At 36.5% G+C, this 19673-nt stretch overlaps 2 protein-coding genes across 5 annotated transcripts in view; one reads left to right on the top strand and one right to left on the bottom strand.

The window, feature by feature from the left end:
• Window positions 1-11153, top strand: part of LOC131772665 (MFS-type transporter SLC18B1) — a 24987-nt gene extending 13834 nt beyond the window's left edge. For all 3 annotated transcript variants that reach the window (XM_066165169.1, XM_059088625.2, XM_059088626.2), the window contains exons 2-16: window positions 1403-1498; window positions 2541-2614; window positions 2698-2845; window positions 3177-3245; window positions 3647-3731; window positions 5169-5249; window positions 5563-5633; window positions 6376-6474; window positions 7108-7205; window positions 7886-7981; window positions 8179-8253; window positions 8364-8430; window positions 8844-8870; window positions 9083-9129; window positions 10680-11153. In XM_066165169.1, coding sequence (XP_066021266.1) covers window positions 1403-1498; window positions 2541-2614; window positions 2698-2845; window positions 3177-3245; window positions 3647-3731; window positions 5169-5249; window positions 5563-5633; window positions 6376-6474; window positions 7108-7205; window positions 7886-7981; window positions 8179-8253; window positions 8364-8430; window positions 8844-8870; window positions 9083-9129; window positions 10680-10749 — 1203 coding nt within the window. In that variant the 3' untranslated portion in view covers window positions 10750-11153. The remainder of the gene's footprint in view (window positions 1-1402; window positions 1499-2540; window positions 2615-2697; window positions 2846-3176; window positions 3246-3646; window positions 3732-5168; window positions 5250-5562; window positions 5634-6375; window positions 6475-7107; window positions 7206-7885; window positions 7982-8178; window positions 8254-8363; window positions 8431-8843; window positions 8871-9082; window positions 9130-10679) is intronic.
• LOC131772666 (endophilin-B1-like) lies at window positions 11121-19673 on the bottom strand. Of its 2 annotated transcripts, XM_059088627.2 has the most exons (11): window positions 19565-19673; window positions 19353-19494; window positions 17744-17872; window positions 17367-17500; window positions 16779-16871; window positions 16516-16572; window positions 15321-15365; window positions 14443-14532; window positions 13849-13949; window positions 13123-13297; window positions 11121-12141 (listed from the first exon to the last, which is right to left on the bottom strand). In XM_059088627.2, exons 1-11 carry the CDS (start codon window positions 19658-19660, stop codon window positions 12034-12036), a joined length of 1170 nt encoding a protein of 389 aa, XP_058944610.2. In that variant the 5' UTR covers window positions 19661-19673; the 3' UTR covers window positions 11121-12033. The 2 variants fall into 2 exon arrangements, with proteins under 2 accessions (XP_058944610.2, XP_058944611.2); XM_059088628.2 differs by lacking the exons at window positions 15321-15365; window positions 16516-16572.

Here is a 19673-nt window from a genome sequence, read left to right as displayed (position 1 = left end):
CGATAACTTTTGCGTTTAGCGGCTATTCGAGATTAGTGGAGGCGCGTAATTGCCGCTCAGATCGAAGAGAAACTGGAACCCAAATAGGTCAAATAGGAGAAATCGAAAACCGCATCGGATATCAAATCCGAAAACTGCATCGGATATCAAATCCGAAAACCCGCTGGTATTTTTCGCGAAAACCGAAAACCAGATGCTGAAAATAGGTATAGCCGCAAACCGCAATGAACACCAAAACCGAAAAACCGAAGTTTTTTGGTACAAAAACCGAAAAACCGATCTAAAAAATAGCTGAAACCGTAAAACCGAAAATCCCAATACCCCCTCGTTTTGGTCTCGGTCCGCATTTTTGTGAACAGAATTAACACACCGTTTAAAAAGATGATAATATGAACCACGTGTAAAGCTGTCAATTGTTTCTCGAATGTTGCGCGTGTTAAATATTCAGTAGTGACATCTCATTAGCATATAAATCCACATCTACTTTTATTACATTGGTAAAATCTGTACAGACATCACACCAACCAACTCGCGCGCAAAGTGAGAAAACTATATGAAGGCTTGAAATTATATTAATTAAGATCGATTTTGATCAAGAAATGGGCCAGGAATATTCCACAATAATGCAAATAATCGTGAAAGCTGATCGCGGAAAAGTGATTGCGTGACGCTCGGTAAGTTGTAAGATGACATGTTATCACACGCCAGACGAAAAAACTCTTTAGATTCTTAGTATGCATTTTGTACTCACTCTGCAGTCTGCAGTCTACATTTTATACCTAGTCTACATTTTGCATCCGGTTTGCAGTCTGCAGTGTGCATTTTGTACCAACAGTTATCCGTGGCACCAATATAGTTTATTTTTGGTTACAGTTATTCGCACAACACACACAATTTACCACAAAATACCTGTGTGTGAGTTAATGCGACATTTTTGTTCTTTTCCGCGTTAATACTCTTCTTTCCTTTTGAAAAATATAGACATCACTTATAATGTTTCAAGTAATGCAGTCATGGAATTTTCTGACTTGAAAAGATCCCTAGCTTCCTAGGATTTTAATTCGTCTCCTGGATAAGGAAGTGTTGGCGTAAAGGGGAGGATGGTAAAAAAGAATCTCTTTCACAAGCTTCAACATTGCCATGACTGAAAATTAAAAAAAGAAATACTCTGTACACTCATGGCAAAAGGCTCATCACAATTACCTTGAAAAGTACAGAGGTAGAAGGTTTGAGGGGAGAGGGGTGGGGCAAAGGGCTAAACTGGCGGAAGTAGGAGCTTAATGAGGGTCTAGGGATGGTTGTTGTGCATAGTTTCCAATCAATAATGCCTCTTTTATGGTTTCTTTTATAAGTTTTGCGATTTATCATTCAATTTTTCTTCTTCTTTTTTGTTGACTTAAAGGCAAGGGATAAAGGCGTGTCTGGAACTATAGTGGGTTTGATCTTTGGAACTTATTCGTTTGTGATTTTCATTTTTTCGCCATTTTGTGGAGTTCTTGTAAGTATTTGACTCTGAAGGATATTCATAATAGTTGAAATATTTGAACCATTTGTTTGTATATTTATCATTATTCCCTTTTTCAGCCGATTAAATACTCCACCATACTTATTTAAGTATTCATTTTTTGCGATAAATAGCTTAATCACATTCACATCAAAGTAGACTCAACAACAGTTTTTGTTTCCATATTTTCTTGAATATTAGCGCCCGAGCGATTTTTTAAAATTTCGGCTGAAAGGAGAGGCGCTTATTGGAAAGAGGGCGTTTAATCAAGGGCAAGGGGAGGGGGGGAGGGGCGTGCTTATCAAGTTAGCACAGCAATAGGATGAAAACCAAAGAACAGATAACACACATAAGTGATCTCAGTACCACATGGAGATAAAAATAACTGAAACAGAAAAGAAACTATTCTCCTGAACTGATTTTGCGGTAGTTTGTAAAAGTTAAAAATAAAGTGGCAATAGGAACAGTTTTTTCTTGTACGCCTACCTCTTAAGAAAGTAAGGGAGGAAGTGGGGTGCTTGTTTGAGATTATGGGGATGGGCGCATATTCGGGAGAGGACGCTTATTCGAGGAAATACGGTATTTTAGAGTTACTTCTTAAGATGACAAACTTCATCCCCTTCAGATCAAAGTGGGCTTAATGAGGCAGAAACTGAAACAGTTTATAAAAATAGTGCATTATGACAAATCTATATTTGGCATCCTCAACCCTTTAAATTCTAATAGTGACAAGCATCTCATTCCTCCTTACAATAATACTGATGAGTCATTCATTAAGATTATGAGAATAAAGGAAATTATCTCCATCCCGAGAAGCTTTGATAGATAGGTGAATTCTCCTTGTCTGTACCAAAGAAATGTACAGAAAGAGTATAGAGAATTTAGATACTGACATTTGGGCGTAAAGAGATAATAGATGATTTATGAGAACCACATGGCCACAACTCAGTTATATGTAGTTTTCTGCTTGGATCAACAATTGAATTCCAAGCTTTTTCATAATCATTTACTGAGGAGTAATTTGTATCACTTGCAGATACCAAAATATGGCCCTAGGTTTGTTCTCTACTCAGGGCTTCTTCTTTGTGGGGGATCATTGGTTTTATTTGGGTGAGCTAAAATATTGAATTAAATGATTTCTATATTACTGCTTTAAACAAAGATACACTATGTATGGCTTTTGTATCTTTCAGATTTTGTGACATGATTGTAGATCGGGATGTGTTCATAGCTGTTTGCTTTGTGTTAAGAGCAACATGTGCCATTGGAGGGGCTGCAACTGAAACCTCAACAGTGTCCATTTTACTGACAAAATTTCCTGATAATGTTGGAATGGTTTCAGTATGTGGGATTTTTTTTTCTTGAATTCAAACTAAATCAGTTTTGTAATAAATGTATTGTTGGTCTTAAAATGTGAAGATTACAGTAATGATGTACTTTGATATGCACGATGAATTAGAGGTTCTAGTCGCTTTAAAATGTTATGAAAGAAATATGCAGTTATCATATGACGTAGCATAGTGACTGATGAATGAATGCTTATTTTTAGTTATAATGATTAAGGTGGCTCTATCAAACTCGCTGAGAAAAGGCATCACTCAGTAGCCAATGTATAAAGCTTGTCATGAAATTTCCTGAGTAATTCTCTTTTTCTTTAAACGTCATTTTCTAGGGCGTGGTGGAGACAGCTGCTGGAGCCGGAAATGCCTTTGGTCCAGTTATTGGAGGATTTCTTTACACAGTATGTACAAGGCATGATCTTTATCTGATACATTTTCTGGTTTAAATTTGTAGGTAATATATCAGGCAAATATGATCTGGTAAGCATCCTTAAATTGATGAAATTGAACAAGGAAGTCATGTCGATCAACGTTACATTCAAAAACGTTACTGGTTTTCTTTTTTTCTTTGAATACCTATGCTCCTTTCAGCCATGTTTCAGTACTCGTGTTGTCTAAGAGACGCTACCTCACCCCCCACCCCTCCCCTACATCATAGTGAGGTTGAACACTTAGTTATCCCAGCTTTTTCGTCCACAGAGCATATCGAGGAAATAAACAAAGATATTAGTAACTGGGTAATTAAAGCTGCAGTGAAATGCTGTCATCAATGTTCATTCATCTTAAATGATCTCATTTCTAGGTTGGTGGTTTTAAACTTCCATTCTTTGTCACGGGTGGCACTTTGATTGGTGCAATTCCAATTATAGCATTGGCACTTGGCAAAGGTTTGATTTTGAGATTTTAGTTTATCTTACTGGTTAAATATCAATAAGGATTCCATGAGAGCTTTGTTTTAAGCTGAAGTAATAAAAATAAATTACAAACAGGTTCAAGAAAAATAGTTTGCCGCGAGTAAACAAAATAGCGGAACGGCGTTTGAATCAGTGCATATGCACGGCTCGATGTTGTTGTCTTTCGATTTTGCTACAATAACGTTATTAAATAATTGAAAGTTAAGTCATCATAATGGAAATAAATTTCACCAGTAAAAATTCCAATTTTTATTCTACCTTTATTTCACTAAAAATTTAATTTAATATTAAAACTGCCTCCAAGGCTTGCAAACTTTCAACAAAAACTTCCGTAAAAATTATCAGATCGCAATCGCAGAAGTAGCCAATTCTGGCCACAAAAATCGCATTTTAGCCATCTAAATTGAAGTATTCTTCAGAAGCACGTCATAGTTTGTGCCTTCATCTTGCATATGGCCATTTCTCTTCAGTTTTCTTTTTAATCTCTGCTCGTGAATGAATTGTGTTCATTCATTGAGAAATTAGTTTTACTCTTTGCTCTTCTGACCGGCAGGTCATTCAGTTTCAGGCTCTCTGATTGGTTTAATCGCACTTTTTGAAGGTTTTCATGAGAATCAGCGACTTGATCACAAAATAGAAACAAATTTATCATTCTATCTTGTAAGCTTCTCGGCTGCGCCTCGTGGTTTGTAAACTTTTCACGTGTTCTCCCAATATTACGCCGTAAACCGATAGAAAAGGGGGTTTATTGCTTAAATACATGTTAAAAAGGCGCTGAGATTCAAAGATCCGTCAATATGATTAGGGAATGAGTAAGCAAAAACGTCAGTCTATAAACAATCTTTCAGTTCACCCTTGAGTCGTTGTTGTTATGTATGTCTCGTTTTTTATAATGTACGCTACATAGACATAAACTGGCTTTGAAATCGTTTCAAGGTAATATATACCATTACTCTTTAACAAACACTTTGGTAACCAAATATCATGTTAGCCACCAACATGAAAATGCAGGGTAGATTGGTGATTGTGTCTGTATACCGATGCATTTGTTCGCGGATTGGCTGCGCCCCAGGTTTTTCATTAGTTTTTGGAGTCGAAACGCTTGTACCTGCGTATAAGACGCACCCCTAACATAAGTTCCATTCTTTGGCTGTGGCTAATCTATGAGTAAAAACAGTATATCAACCCCATCCTTTAGGATCTTTTGGGTAAAAAGCATTTAACTGAAAGGAAATTCAGCCCTAGGGCCGCATATTTTTTTTGCTGATCACCTCTAACTCAGGCTATGGGAATAAAACGAGAAACAGGAGTTCCTCCACTGCATTTAGTGTAGTTTTGAGCCATATTAGCCCGTCCCTGAGAAGTTTCCATCTAATATTACATTGTGTTAATTTAAAAACTACAAACCAGGAGAAGAAGAGAAGAAAGACGAGGACAAGGAATCAATATCCAGGTTAAAAGTGCTTAAAATTCCATCTGCACTCATGTTATGTAAGTACATGAGTACTCTTAACATTTAACCTATTATTTCTGACAATGGATGATGGAGAGTTAATATTACTGGATAATGTGATTGCTGATGCACCCTGGGTTGAGGGTAGCCAGAATACTTCTTTTGGCAGAACATTTATGTGGATACCACGCCTATCTCAAAACAAGTACCTCTGAAAATAAGTCAGGATCAGCGATTGAAAAGAGCAGAGGCCTTTTATTTTAGCTACATGTGTTAATGAGTTAGAGCTGTTACAATTGTAAAGAGAAATGAGATTGGTCTCTGATAAATTTTTCTGCCATTTTATTCTAGCTCTCTGCTTTGTCGTCAGTGGTTTTTCATTTCCTTACTTCGAGCCTGTCTTAGGGCCGCATTTAGAGCAGGTACACCACGACTGTTACTTTAATATTATGACAGGTGTTTTTGACTTAACATATAATACTTTAGACTGTCACAGAGCATGCTACGTCAACTGTATGGTTTTATCAAATTTGACCTGTCTTCGAGAGGAAAACCTGGGCACCAGAATATTTTAACGCGAACATTCGAAAATACTCCAGGATTTCGTTAGTTTTGTTTAACTTCCCTTTTGTGATTCACTAAACTCGCGCCAAAAATAAAAGTGATCACGAATGGGTCACTTGCATTTTATTGTGCATCACGTAGATTCCTTCTTTATACTTAATTTGAGTTCCTTATAAGCTCTGTGGGATGTTTTTTATTTTCTGAGTAGACATTGACACTACTTCGGTTTCCGGTGTTAGACACTAAGTCGACAGGCCCTCATTATTATTAACGCTGCAGGACGCGCTTTTCTCCGCACGTTGGAAGGTTCGAGACGAGTCGGGAAGAGGTTTGCTGGAATCTGGCAGAGCCCAAACAGACCGCTGGCCGGCTTGCTTTTCTGAAGAACTCAGGCTTCCTCGCGGGCTAAGAAACGCTCGTGTTGCAGCGCTCATGATGAGTGTCTGCTTGAAGGCTTAATAGAAATGCATGTTTCTAGTTACTAAGATGCTTCACCTAAAATTCAGTTCGCTAAAATTTTAGAGCCGTCTGTCTTCCAAGCTGAGCTCAATTGTCCAATTTTTTAAGGTTCTCAAACGATGGTATCTATTCACTTCACAGATGGGTCAAAATACAACACAGATTTATCTCGTTTTTCTTTATTGGTCTGGCACGTACACTCTGTTAGCGCCAATAGTGGGCTACATAGGAGATAAAACGGTAAGTTTTCGCTTTAGCATAGCAACAATTAACTTTGCATCAGGATCTGACATTATCACAATTTCCAAATCTACGGTCCAAGAAATTTCATCAAAAAGACAAGCGATTACCATCAAAGGAAACTAAGACTTCTTCATGTGAGTTTTTTTTTTCTTTTATGTGGAATTGTAAGGGAAGGGGTGGGGTTCCCAGTGCATTATGGAATCCGTAATGGTATGTTCAAACTGAATTTCACGATGACCAACAAGGTCCATTCCTTCCCAATCAAGAGTGTCTTTCTCAGAGGCCGGGGATTGGGTTGTGTCGAAATAAAATGGATTGTAAAAAGCAAAAAGTGCTGTGAAAAAATGGCGAGTTTTGGCGACGTCTTGCTGTAGAGAGTTTTCCCAAATATTGTCTACTTGGATTTCTGTAGGTTCTCTAGGGAGAACAGTTACCGTTACCTCCGATTTACTGTTGATTCAGTTGTCAACTCGAGGCGTCACTTCAGAGAAAAACTCATATACCCGCAATCTGGGTTCGCTTGTTAAAAACTCATGTTGACGCCTCTTCCTCGTGTGTGATTTAGCGTGACTTAAAAATAAATGCATGATTTTTATACAATTCCATTCTTCTCTATTAATTTCTTCTCAGAACTGTTATCGATCGATGATTATAGTAGGTTTTATTGGATTTTTCATTGGATATCTGTTGATGGGACCTGCTTCATTTCTCACGTTCTTACCACCTAAGTATGTGTACTAATCATTTTGCATACTCTTGAAATGTTAACGCTTTAACTCCCACGGGATCTGATTGTTATTTTCTATTTTGGCTGCTACAAATTTCCTTGAAAATTGGTAACGAGAATTTGGTGCTAGATCACGAAAAGACTTCTACTTGATAAGATCGATTATTCTCATTACCTGTTTGCTGGACAAAGTATGGAAATTATAGTGATAGGTTACAGTTTTATAACTTCTGGGAGTCGTAAGCTGAAGAAAAAGTACACGTTAACAAATAATACTCACAGATAAGCTGCAATTTAAGCAATTGCAGAAAAAAACCTGTAAAAGTTCAGGTTTCAATAGGATTCGAACGAGCGCTTCTAACCACTGAGCCGCAGAGCCACATTTAGTGAGCAAGGCAAATTTAAGTGGGGCCTTTATTTGCCTTAAAATGATTTGCCAACAAATATACTGGCAACATTTTGGTGAATGATCGAAACTTTTCAAAATTAATCTGTGTTTTGAGCGATTAGTACATGTTCAAACAAGTCAGAGGTCACCAGCGTGCGATCCCACGCAGATTTGTAGCTGCAATTATCAACTTTCAAGCCTATTTCTAAATCAATCGAAAACTGAAGTTCAGTCACCTGAAAAAAACCTTATTTTGATGGTAAACTGCTCATTGGATCCCGCTATTCTTGCAGGACGATTTGGCTGGTTATTTTTGCAATAACCATCCAAGGAATTGCTGGTGGTTTTGCTTTTGTACCCATCATGCCTGACCTTATTAAAAGTTTAAGGTAAGTAGCAATGTTTTTGTAAGGCTCGTTTCTTTTCTTTACCAAGGATAAAGTTTCAGTTAGTGAATGGCAGAGTCTAGGAAATCCAGTTGGGAAGAGTTTAAGTTACTGGAAGACAACCTAATTGATTTATTTATAGATATGTTTTTGTGTCAATGATTTTGGGCTTGCTTTTGTTACCTCTTTTCCTCTTGCAGGGCAAATGGAATGCCCGATAATTCCTCAACAAACGCGCTTGTGTCGAGTATTTATGGTTCTATGTACTATTTAGGGTATGTGCTCTTTTTTCACTAATTCTTTATCTTTTTTGTGTTAGTTGCTGAAACGGCAACATCCGCTCTTAAAATGTATCATGTACATTTTTTCAATTCCTTCTTTACAGAGCAACAATTGGACCCAGTCTGGCTGGAGTATTAGATGATCATTTTGGATTTGAGTGGGCCATGAGTGTAAGTGCTGTTTTCATCATTCGAGGCATTTGATCTACGCTACGAAACTTAATATTATGAAGAGTTTGGGGATAAGTCAGTATTTATCGAACGGCGGTGGTGGGGTGGGGGAGTGAAGGATTTTGGTAAGGATCACATGGTTTTCAAGGGAAACAGATGGGGGATCACTCCGTTCAGCCGTCGCAACAGAGTATAAGGGGAACTATAGAAAATTAACTGTTAATTACCTGTCAGTGAGAGGGGACAAGAGATGATGAGGCGGATTTTGGTTATGTCAAGATAGAATTTAGTTCCAACAAACTCTCCACCCCACCCCCCTCCTTCCTGATCGCTAAATAATGACCCGAGTGTCCTTAACAGAAATATCGATGTACTTCTAACAAGTATTTATTCTCGGTTTCCTACTTTTGCAGGTAGCAGCTTTCATCTGCCTTTTCCATGTGGGTACACTGATAATTTCGCTTCCGCATGATTATTTTACTTTATTTTTGGTGTTTCGTTCTTTCATATTTCATTTTAAAGAGGAAGATTTTTCTCGAAAAGAAATCTTGTTATTATTTTTGCTATTGTTGTTCTTTTTACGTAAAGGTTTTGTAGTTTAAGTTTTATGAATATCTTCTGTCACCATCTTAGAGTTTCTTTGTTTTTTCAGACCCTGGTGATTTGTTTATTCACGATGAGTGAAAAGATCTCTTTAAGGTTGGTAGATAGCTCAATGACGTTAGTAACAGTTGTTCTTTTTTCTGCTAAAAGTACTTTACTAGTAGCTAGAACCCCTTTTTGGAGTAATCATGAAGGAACGTAACTGAATTCGACTAGTCCTGATTTACAATAATTTGTAATTTTTTTGTCACATTGACCCTTTTGGAAGGAATTGCGCGCATGAAGAAATAAAAAAATAACTTCAGATAAGCCTTGTCTTACGGTCTTAAAGTGAAACTGAATTAACACGTTGCACGACTACTAGTGCTCTTACGAACGGAACGTTGATTTACAATTTCTCAGGCCAAGCTTTGCAAAACCCTTTGGGTATTAATCATAGTCAACTTCTTGAAAAATAACCATATGTTGCCAAGGTAATTAAAAATGTTTTTGTGCAAACCAACGAACTGAACACAACGACCCAACTTTACTGACGCATCAGGACTGACCAATCACAATTAAGGTGATTCCATCGAAAAAGAAGGTGTAATGGCATTTCTTTTTTACTTTGCACAGTTGTTAACTACTCTAAGCTAATCCAAAACATAAAACAAAAAGTTGGGGTTACCTTCCTCATTTTCGAGTTTTAGGGCTGTTATAAAAACTACTCTGGTTAAGAATATATGAAAGTCATATATTTGAACTGCGGATAAAGACATGACACACCGGTTCTGCACTGGTATCGCAGAGGTCATGGGTTCAAATCCCGTACAGGCCTGAATTTTTTTCAGGCCTTATTTCCACTACTGCCTAAGTAGTGCACATTACTGAGAGGATCACTTTCATTCAAAAAACTACTCTGTTAGCTTGTGATACCAGAATTGAAAATCTTATCCTAGAGTGTAAAGTACCCTCTATTTCCAGAAAGTAGTCAATGAATGCGAAAAGAATGTTTTGCTCTTATGATCCCACAACAATGTTGTGGTAAACCATTTAAACGTTTTCAAAAACATCAAAGTGGTGAATAATAGGCCCGCCGATCAGTACTTCCTCTCTCGGACAAAACACCTAACATCACATCGCAACAATTATTCGAAAAGAATATTTAAACATCAACGAATGAAAAAATCTTCAAAGTTGGATATATCATGGAGGATGGCATTTTCTCTCGATGCGTGGAATAAAACTGGGGGTCACCATGCCCGTTTTTCCGCAATTGTTCGGTGAAGGTGACAAATTCACTTCTGCTGTGCATTTTTCCGAGAGGGCACTGGAACGAGTTTCTTCCCATACTCCAGTCTCGCTTACTGAAGTTTCGAAATTTTGACTTTTATAAGCTAGACGCCTATTTTTCATGATATCTGATACACATTTTTCTACGCTTTAGCGCTTTGTTGTTGCAAAACCGGCCTGTGTTGTCTTTTTTTATGATACCGGCTTTAAAAGCGGCCGCTATCTTGGATGTCTCAATGTTTTGCGCAGTAGAGGTGCGCAATGCAAAACCAGGGAATCACCTTTTGTTTGTGTTGTCAAAATGGAGTACCTTTACTTGAACTAGTTAACTGCACCATTGTACTATTATTTATTTTTTTTTTTTTTAAATTTAGGGGAAATTCTGACCCATCAGAAAGGGAACCTCTCACTGTTAACAGCAGGAAGAGGACAACAATTGAATGAAATGTTGACAAGTGTTTAAAATGTAAAGTTGGATTTAACATGTAGAAACATGTCACGATGACTCTTCGCCGAAGAAGAAAGAAAAGTAATGTTATTTAAAGCAAAGTGAAGAAGAACCAAATAAATCCCGGATAACTGTTGATAATATCCTCTCGAGCTCAACGTTACCGTAATTACCACCAACGTTTCGCTTTTTTCTACAGGAAAAACAGTTAGCATGAAATATGTAATAAATTAAGCTACGTACAAAAAAAAGCTACCATGTTATTAAAAGTAACAAGTCCCTTCCTAAACGAAATAATATCCCACCTACGATATTTAATATTCAGGCGTTGAACAAAACACCTCAGTGCTAAATTCTTAGGAATACATTATTAAATAAATTGTTTGGTTTATTGTTTTGAGCCTAAGAGTTCCTTAATTCCTTTTAAACGAAGTTTAAAATGTTGATGTTGAGCTACCTGAGTAGAGTACAAAAGCATACAATTTCAATACAAGGAGACTAATTCCAAATAATCTACTTTTTTTAGACAAATGCACTAGAAAATCAATTGAAAAGGCTTCAAATGCAAAAACACAACATACAACAATTGTAAATGGACGAGCAACCTACACCGCTATAAGACTTCACTGATGAACTTATGAAACCTGAAGTGAGGTACTATAAATGCCTGGACATTTCGGGAACCACTTGAATGCTAACAATCAACCTTAACAGCCCCTTTCAGAACACTTGACGTTGTCTCCATAACCAACTCGAGATAATTTCTGCCTCCTGACCCTGAGGGCAACTTGGTCGCAGCCAAAGTGTTTAATCATATTTTCTACTGAATTATGTAAATGAGAATTAATTTAAATTTTTTATTTATTCTTCGATTCAAAGGCGTTTCTACTTCGTCGCTTTTTCAGACGAAATTTGCCAACAATTTCTCTTCCTCGTCCTCAAAGAACTGTCATGCAACAATCAAACAAATTCTTCTGTGGATTTTTGGAAAGTTAAATATCGTCCTACTTAAGTGCTAGTATCTGTCCATGCCTCTTGATCAACATAACAAATAATACCACCATCTGGACGCTGTGCAGTAGCAGGCAATTGACTGACAACTTCTTTTTTAAAAAATATCGATTTCTTTGATCACCTCAAATTCACTCAACCAACCTAACCCCTACTCAACATACAAAATCTAGTCTAACCTGTCTGAAAGAATTTTATTGGTGACCAGTATCATGTTCATTCCGTGTTTGTAAAGCTACCGCACTTTCTACCATTCCTACTAATTACACTTAGCTAAGCAGTTCTAGATATGTTAGTGGCACTTTTCCTTTTTGACTTCCCCTCTCGCCAATCATCCAATCGGGGTCCAATCCAGGTGCGCTGTAAACCGTGATCACCTGGGAACGAGAGACATTAAACACTTGGTCAGCCTCACTACAGTAACTGGATCTTCCTTAACACACCTCATGGTCAAGGACAGGATATCAAACGAACAAAACGGGTCTTGCAGGTTTAACTACATTTTGTATTTGTGCTAATCTACTATACCTATGGCTACTAACGTCCTGCAACTGTCATGCAGAACCAGTACATGAAAAAAACCCTCTCATCTCCTAATTCATCAAAAGGAAAAAAAATATAAACAGTCTGAACCAAAATCTTAGGGGCAAACGTTGCTGGTAAGTTTTCGTATAGGTCAATTTTCCCATTGCTCTTTTTAACATCTATTGAGGTGAAGTAGGAAGAAGTAAGTAACTTGAAAACATCTCTTTCCTTCCTTGATTTAAATACAGACATAAAGAGACAAGTGGGATGGACTAATGCCTGCCACGTGTTACTGTTGGAATTTCTGGAAGACAACTGAAATTCCATTGGCAGAACAAATGAATTCAAATAAAAGAGGGTCACATGTAGAAAGAAGAGTAGAAAAGAAAACTATTTGAATACACTGATGTGGTTCCTAAGCTAAAGGAGACATAGCTTTTAACCCTCTTTCACTCTCCTCAAATGAATGGATCTGAATAAGTGACATATTAAAGAACGAGTGTGGTAATTATTTACTACTCTTTCCTGAGATCTAAAAGCTGTGAAAAGCGTATGGCAAGTACGGAAGTTGAAATAAGGAAAAATTAATGACAGATTCTGAATAGAAAGATCAGTAACAACAGTAAATCTGCCCCACCAAGAGTCTTTGGTACCAGAACAATAGCGTCAGTAGTGTTTATTCTTTTACAACCAAGAATGTCCAAAAGGAATCTCTTTGCAGTATTTCATACAGTTTCAGAGAAAAAGTTATGAAAAAGACATGTGTAGCTTTGCAATAAATGATCATTAAGAAATTGGGAGTGAAAGTGTTATGCTAAAGCCATATCACTGACCTCATCAGCAAGCAAGGAGAGCTCATTCTTGTCTGCTGCATCATAATCATACAATACTTTGGCCTTTTGGGTCAGGGATGGCCGAGGAACAGTGTTCAGGTCCAACCCACCAGAGGTGTCAGAAAAGGAAGGTGCAGAGGGAGGAACAAAAGATAAAGCTGCATCACCTGGAGGACTGAAAGAAATTTTCATATCAGGCTTTGTGTTTTCTTGCGAGATATATTAACTCTTTGTATCACCCTTTGCTTTTTCTGTTTCTTCATTTCTTTTTCTTTTCCACAGGGGGTAAAAGATTCTTCACTAATTTTCTATCAATTACTACTTTCATTCAATGACAATAACCTTAAATCAGAATTTGCTTGATTTTCAACAGATAACATTTTCAAAAAAAAAATTTTTAAACATAGCAATTGCAGAAAAGCTTACAAAGAAAGAGAACAAACGGTGTTGGTAATTGAGTGCTCACCAAACATCATGACAAATGACCAAACAAGACACAAGAACCTTTGGAATAACCTCAGCACCAAATAAAGAGATGTGCTTGACTATTTATCTATCCACTGAAAGATTCACTGCCAAGAATTTTGAAACTCTTCACCTCTAAGCCTGTTATGATGCAAACTATTTTCAGTTGAAATAGTCACACAAGTGTCCAGACCTTGTGAAAAGACTTTGTTTTAATGGCTTACCTCCATAAAAGCATTTTAATTCTAAAACATATTGTACCTTGCCAGTTGCTTCTGCAGCTCTGTCATGTATGCATGGCACTGTGCATAATACTGTGCCTGGGCCTCAACAAAATTCATCAGTGCCCTGTGATGGTTGGCCTAAAATATATCCAGAATTTCACATAAAAAATCTGCTACTATCTGTTATTTTGAGTGGCAGTTTCCAGTAAATGTTTTAAGGAAACCTCAGCTCTGTTCTTTTTCTACTCTGCCAATTATAATTTTGTGGTAATTCCATTGTAAAACTGCAAATAATAAAGCACAGAGGGAGTCCATCATCTAAAATTCTCAAAGTTTCTCATGTGATTCCTTCCTATATTTAACAGTTCACTAAGTTATTGAATCCATAGTGAATGAAAAATCTTGAAACTTGAATTCTGTTATACTGCTAGGTAGAAAAGAATTATGAGACAACTAGACAGATGCAAAAAAGTTAGGTAAAGTATGAGTTCAACTAACCCCCTCCCTTGTACTTAACTGAGAATAATGGGGGGAAGTTTGCTATTTGGCAAAGTCATGGGCAGATACAAAACACAAATGCACCATTCAACAAAATTAATGAATCTAGCACAGTAATAAAGGTAATACTTACATGAGCTGTGCTGATTCCATCCAGCAGTAACTTTGTCACTTCATACTGTCTGTCAAACTCTCCTTGACATACTCTTAAATCTGCCTCTGCCTACAAAAAGGACTACTACATCAGTGAGGTTCTTTACTTGTCTGCCTCAAGTGGCTGACAGCTTCAGATTTCTCTCTCTTTCTCTTGTTGCAATGGACAAAACCACACAATTATGTACCTGTCCAGTACTATTGTAGCTTATGTACACTGTAGTTGGCTCTCTATAGTGTAGTAAGAGTTGAGAACACCAGAGACACAAAAGGAATGGGAAAGAAAAGGCTTGATTTTTATTCACACCCCAGTCAACTGTGCTACCTTCATCATTTTCATCAGTGGCCCAAAAAAAACTGACAGTCATGTTGTGCAACCTCAACTGGAAGCATGGAATTAAAACCTCAGTGTCATTAGCATGATCATTGATCCCATGGTCAATGCCATTTGCAGTATGAGAAACTTCAGAGCTACATGTATTTGTAAAATTTTATTATAAGAATTAAACTGCTCTTCAAACATCTGGCTAATTAATAAAATCAGCGCTTTAAATGGTAATACTTTTTCATGAAGATGCAATCCACATGGGTTCATAAAACAGAAGCCCCTGGTCATTCGCTATTAAGTGTAGAATGACCTGGTCAAAGAAAAGTGTTTGTGTTCTGTTGGGTAAAGTTGGGTTCTATCACTCAAAGGAAAATATGATAGATTTTGCATAAACCAATTGTGCAAATTCTGAAGATGTCACATCAAAGTCAAGAAGACCAATCACGCAGCAAGAGTATGAGGGAGATGACAAACTTCAAAAGCCTTCAGAGACAAATAGCCACCCAGTACTTGACAAGCGAGAGACTCACCTCATCCAACTCAGTGATTACAACCATGTTCCGTGAAGAATACATCTAAAGTCAAGCAAGAGTCATGACGGACATAAAAGGAGGAAGAAGACAGAAGGAAAGAACTAGCTTGAGGATTTTCATTAGTACATTAACTTTAGCTTTAATTTACATTTACAAATTCAAGAAAAAAATTAATACTTTAATTTGAAGTGTTTATAGCAGAAGGAAATTCATTAAATGTTAGAGGAGTCTAGCTAATGAGAAAAATATTTTTCATTCTTTTCCCAATCTTACACAAAAATTTTCATTTGAGGAATTAAAAATAGTTTTTAACCTTAAGTTAGGATGCATTATGATACACAAATCACTGCACAAACGATAAAATGTAAACTACAACCCTGATATATTCCAAAAATTGTGTAAATGTATTATTATACTAGAGAAAGATGTTTTTTTTTTAGTTAATCAAAGTTGTGTTTTAGGTTTGAAAGTTCATTTCAGTGAAAATGGACAAAATCTGGATTCACATTGTAATCAAGGTATAAGTGTTTTCAGATAAAATTTTTCAAGACTCCCTATTGGGTGACTTTAATAATCTACTGTGTAAATCAATGATTCATTACTCCAATGGCGAGAATGGACAAGCCTGAATGATAAGTAGCACTGTTAGTGTCAATTGTTATATCATGAGTAATCACATATCATTTTGTTAGCCATAGACTAGTGATAAGTGATTCCTTTAATCATTGCAAGTAACAAGAAAATCAACACCTACTAAATCTAACTTTAAAGTGACAGTGATATTGTATACTGTGGTGCTTGACGGGGCACCTACTTTGAATCAATATTACTGATAACTCAAACAGCTGGTTTGAAAGAGTCAACTGACTTCTATTAATTTACCTTTTAATATACAAGTGCACAAATAGCAATGAGAGATATTAGATTTGAAATATAAGTGCATTTAGTACATACATTTACAGCTTAATATGGAATGAAAATTAGCAGCAATATGACAGAAAAAGTAATATAGCCTCAAATGTCTCAAATAAAATTAACAGAAATTATTAGGAGTAAAAATGTGGTGAGTTATATGTCAGATTGCAGAAAAATTCTGACACTTGCAGTGTACACATTACTTCCAAGAAGTGGAGTGATAGATAAGCTTCAAGTGCATGAATAACGTGACCAAAAGAATGAATACACATGTCACCTTTTCCGCTTTATCATCAGGAAGAAAGAGACCTTTAGTCAAGCATTTGAATGTGACCTGTTCAGACAAGAACTCAAGACATTATGGACAGCAATGATTGTTACTCTTTTGGTGATTGAAGAAGAAAATAAATTTGTCAGTATCATCATTGCATAGTGATGATTTACATGAAATACAAGAGAAATGTTTACAGTGAGATACATGTATACAAAAAATCCTACTACCTCCAGAATAAACTCACATGCACTGCGAGTTGAACTCACTTGTTGTATTTTCTCAGGACTCTGGGCCTTTTTCACTTTAGCTTTGCAAGCATCCAGGTCTAATCTCTTGGCAAGTAGGGTTCTTTTCTCTTTCTGCAAAGTTAACATAAAAAAATGGCACCCTTAATTTTGTATGAGCCAAAACAAAATCAAAAGGTGAATGTATAAGAATTAATTCTGTCCTTGGTGATAAGGGTAACATAAAACAAAAAGGTGAATGTATAAGAATTAATTCTTTCCTTGGTGATAAGGGTAACATAAAACAAAAAGGTGAATGTATAAGAATTAATTCTGTCCTTGGTGATAAGGGTAACATAAAACAAAACTTAGAGCTATTTAGAGAAAAACTTTAGAACATGTAACTGAAGAGAATCAATAATAAAATTATGTCAGGAACCATAAAATACAATGTATTTGTAGACATATACACGCACCATCTTGTAATTTGAATCTCAAAGTAGAGCACTTTCTCAACAGTTTTGGTGTGTTTTATTAAAGCTACATGTACACAACGCTCAGCAGAGCAGATCCAACAAAACAATTATCGTCCATGTGGCTTATTGGTTAAAATCTAATGCACTTCCTTACTGCAATTGTCTTCATGTCCCCTTCCAAAAATGTCTTCAGCTGATGAAGAAAATTGGACATGGACTTGGTTTTTAAATCGCGCTCTGCCTGGCCAAGCTTTTTTTCTGTTGCTCCACATTTTACCAATGCACTACCTAACATGATAGAATCATAAAATCTTGTGAGCTTCTTTCATTTACATGTATGATTTAAGTTGAACTCTCATCACTCTTCTGTTTAGAGTGTTTCTAAAGCTGATGTTTCAAGGGATAGCCCTTCAATATAGAGATGTTTCTTTGTCCAAAATATGGCACTGATCTCAAATTTGTGGTTGTTTGTTTGTTTGCTTTTTTTTTTTTTTTTTTTTTAAGTAAAACACCAAAGGCCATGTAACGTACCATAGCTAGTTCCCGGACCAAAGTCGTTTCCAGCCTCAATCATAGACTGGCCTAATGCTTCACTCTCTGTCAGACGAGGAGGTTTAGGTTTGTCCAACTTTTGATACACAAACTCTTCAGCTCTGAAACCTTCAAAGTACATTTATTTCAGAAAAAGAGTTACACCCATTCAAGAACTGGTGCATAATGTTTAAGTTTACAAAATGGTTTGCTTTATTACTGCTAAGTTTAAAACCAAGAAACTACAATGTGAACTCGGGAAATGCATTATAATATCTACACATTCCTACAAGAGAAATGTTGAGTCAGCAGTGCTTACTAACAAGAGTCACAACTTAGAAGAATACTGTAAATAATTCTTGTATTTGTAATGACTGTTTTAGAAGAGGGGGAGAAGTTTCTTAAGAAACTATGGTGATGAATCAATAGGGGTATTACAGCATAATTTGGTTTTATAAACTGAGTTTATAATGTAAATTAGCATTTAGTCCCTTCGTCAGAGCGATACACACTCAAAACTCTTAACAGTGGTCAAGTTACTTAATCAACTCAGTTGACAAAACCAAATGTTCAGGAAGAGCCATGGTTATCTAGGGCATGCAAATAATATCACTCTGTGAATGACATTCATCCAGAGAAAATTTTGTTCATTTTTTCAAGTGGTCTCTGTCTCTGGGGAAACACATTAAGCAACTGAAAGGAGAAACAGACACATCACCAGACTCAACTTTTTTTACTTTCCATAGTTTTCTTAAGATTTGATTGTTGAACCAAGAAAAACAAGTACTTCAATGCAATATTTTTTAAATGCAGTTTAGGTCTTCATGTCAGTGTAAAAGGGAAAATCCAATAATTGTTTTTCAGAAGCAAAATGTAATACTGTTTGGCTAACAACTGCTTTGACAACTGTATTCAGTTATTCTTAAAAACAGCAAAAGATAATAAAAATAGATCTAGAAAAAGTGTCTATATTGCACAACATAGGATTCTGTTTGACAAATAAAGCTGAATAAACCACAATGCGCCTATACCCGAAATAACGTTTGTAAGCAAAGCACGATAGACAGAATTGGCTGTATATATCTATCGTCTTGTCCTATTTTCACTTTCTTCAAGTCGGAAAAAAAGCGACTTAATGCACTTGGAGAAAAAAATTTCAAAGGAAGCGCTGGCACTTAAGTTTCTTTCCGTGATTTAAATCAAACATTAAATACCTGTATACATACATTAGCGTATTAGCATAACTCTAGCAGTTTCTAAGTTAATGAAATTTACTTTAAAAATGCGTTTTACGAATCTCTCAAAAGTTAAGGCACTAGCAACTTAAATTATATTACTAATATAAACGGAAGTCACTAAAAGCTGGGAAGTCCACCGAAATTTAGAGACAACGGTATCAATAAGTCTAATAGCCTTTCCCACATGAAGATTTCATGCCATAAATATATTCATCATATGCCAGCAATTTCTACAACGAATATAAAGTGTGCAAATTAGAGGAGGATTTCCTGGGAAAATAGACGATTTCGAAGAGATTTGAAATCCAGCCCATCTTGATTCTTAATTTGTACATTAAAAACGCGGTCAGGAAATAAATTAGGGGACAAACCTGGGTTAGGTTGAAGCAGTGCCTCCGTTTGCCGCAGTAAGCGTTCTGTCCAATATTTAGTACGATCTGCTTTCTCAACTAGGGACTCAAATCGGGCATCAAATATTGTCTTCTCCGACGTGCCAAGTTGTTCCTCTGTGTACTAAAGAACGAAAGATTTAGTGAAAAAACTGACTTTACAGTGATAGCCTTTAGGGTATGAAGTTTCGAACCTGCTTTGCTCTCGAGAAGAAGGTTGCCGTTTGGGCACCAAATTTTTTCATTGAATCTGCCATGTTGCTGACGTTTACTGAGCGAAAGTAATCCATATTGAAATCTGTG

The sequence above is a fragment of the Pocillopora verrucosa genome, chromosome 4, assembly GCF_036669915.1.
Source record: "Pocillopora verrucosa isolate sample1 chromosome 4, ASM3666991v2, whole genome shotgun sequence".
NCBI lineage: Eukaryota > Metazoa > Cnidaria > Anthozoa > Scleractinia > Pocilloporidae > Pocillopora > Pocillopora verrucosa.
Note: the sequence above shows the minus strand (reverse complement) of the source record. Positions and strands in the feature narration are given on the sequence as shown.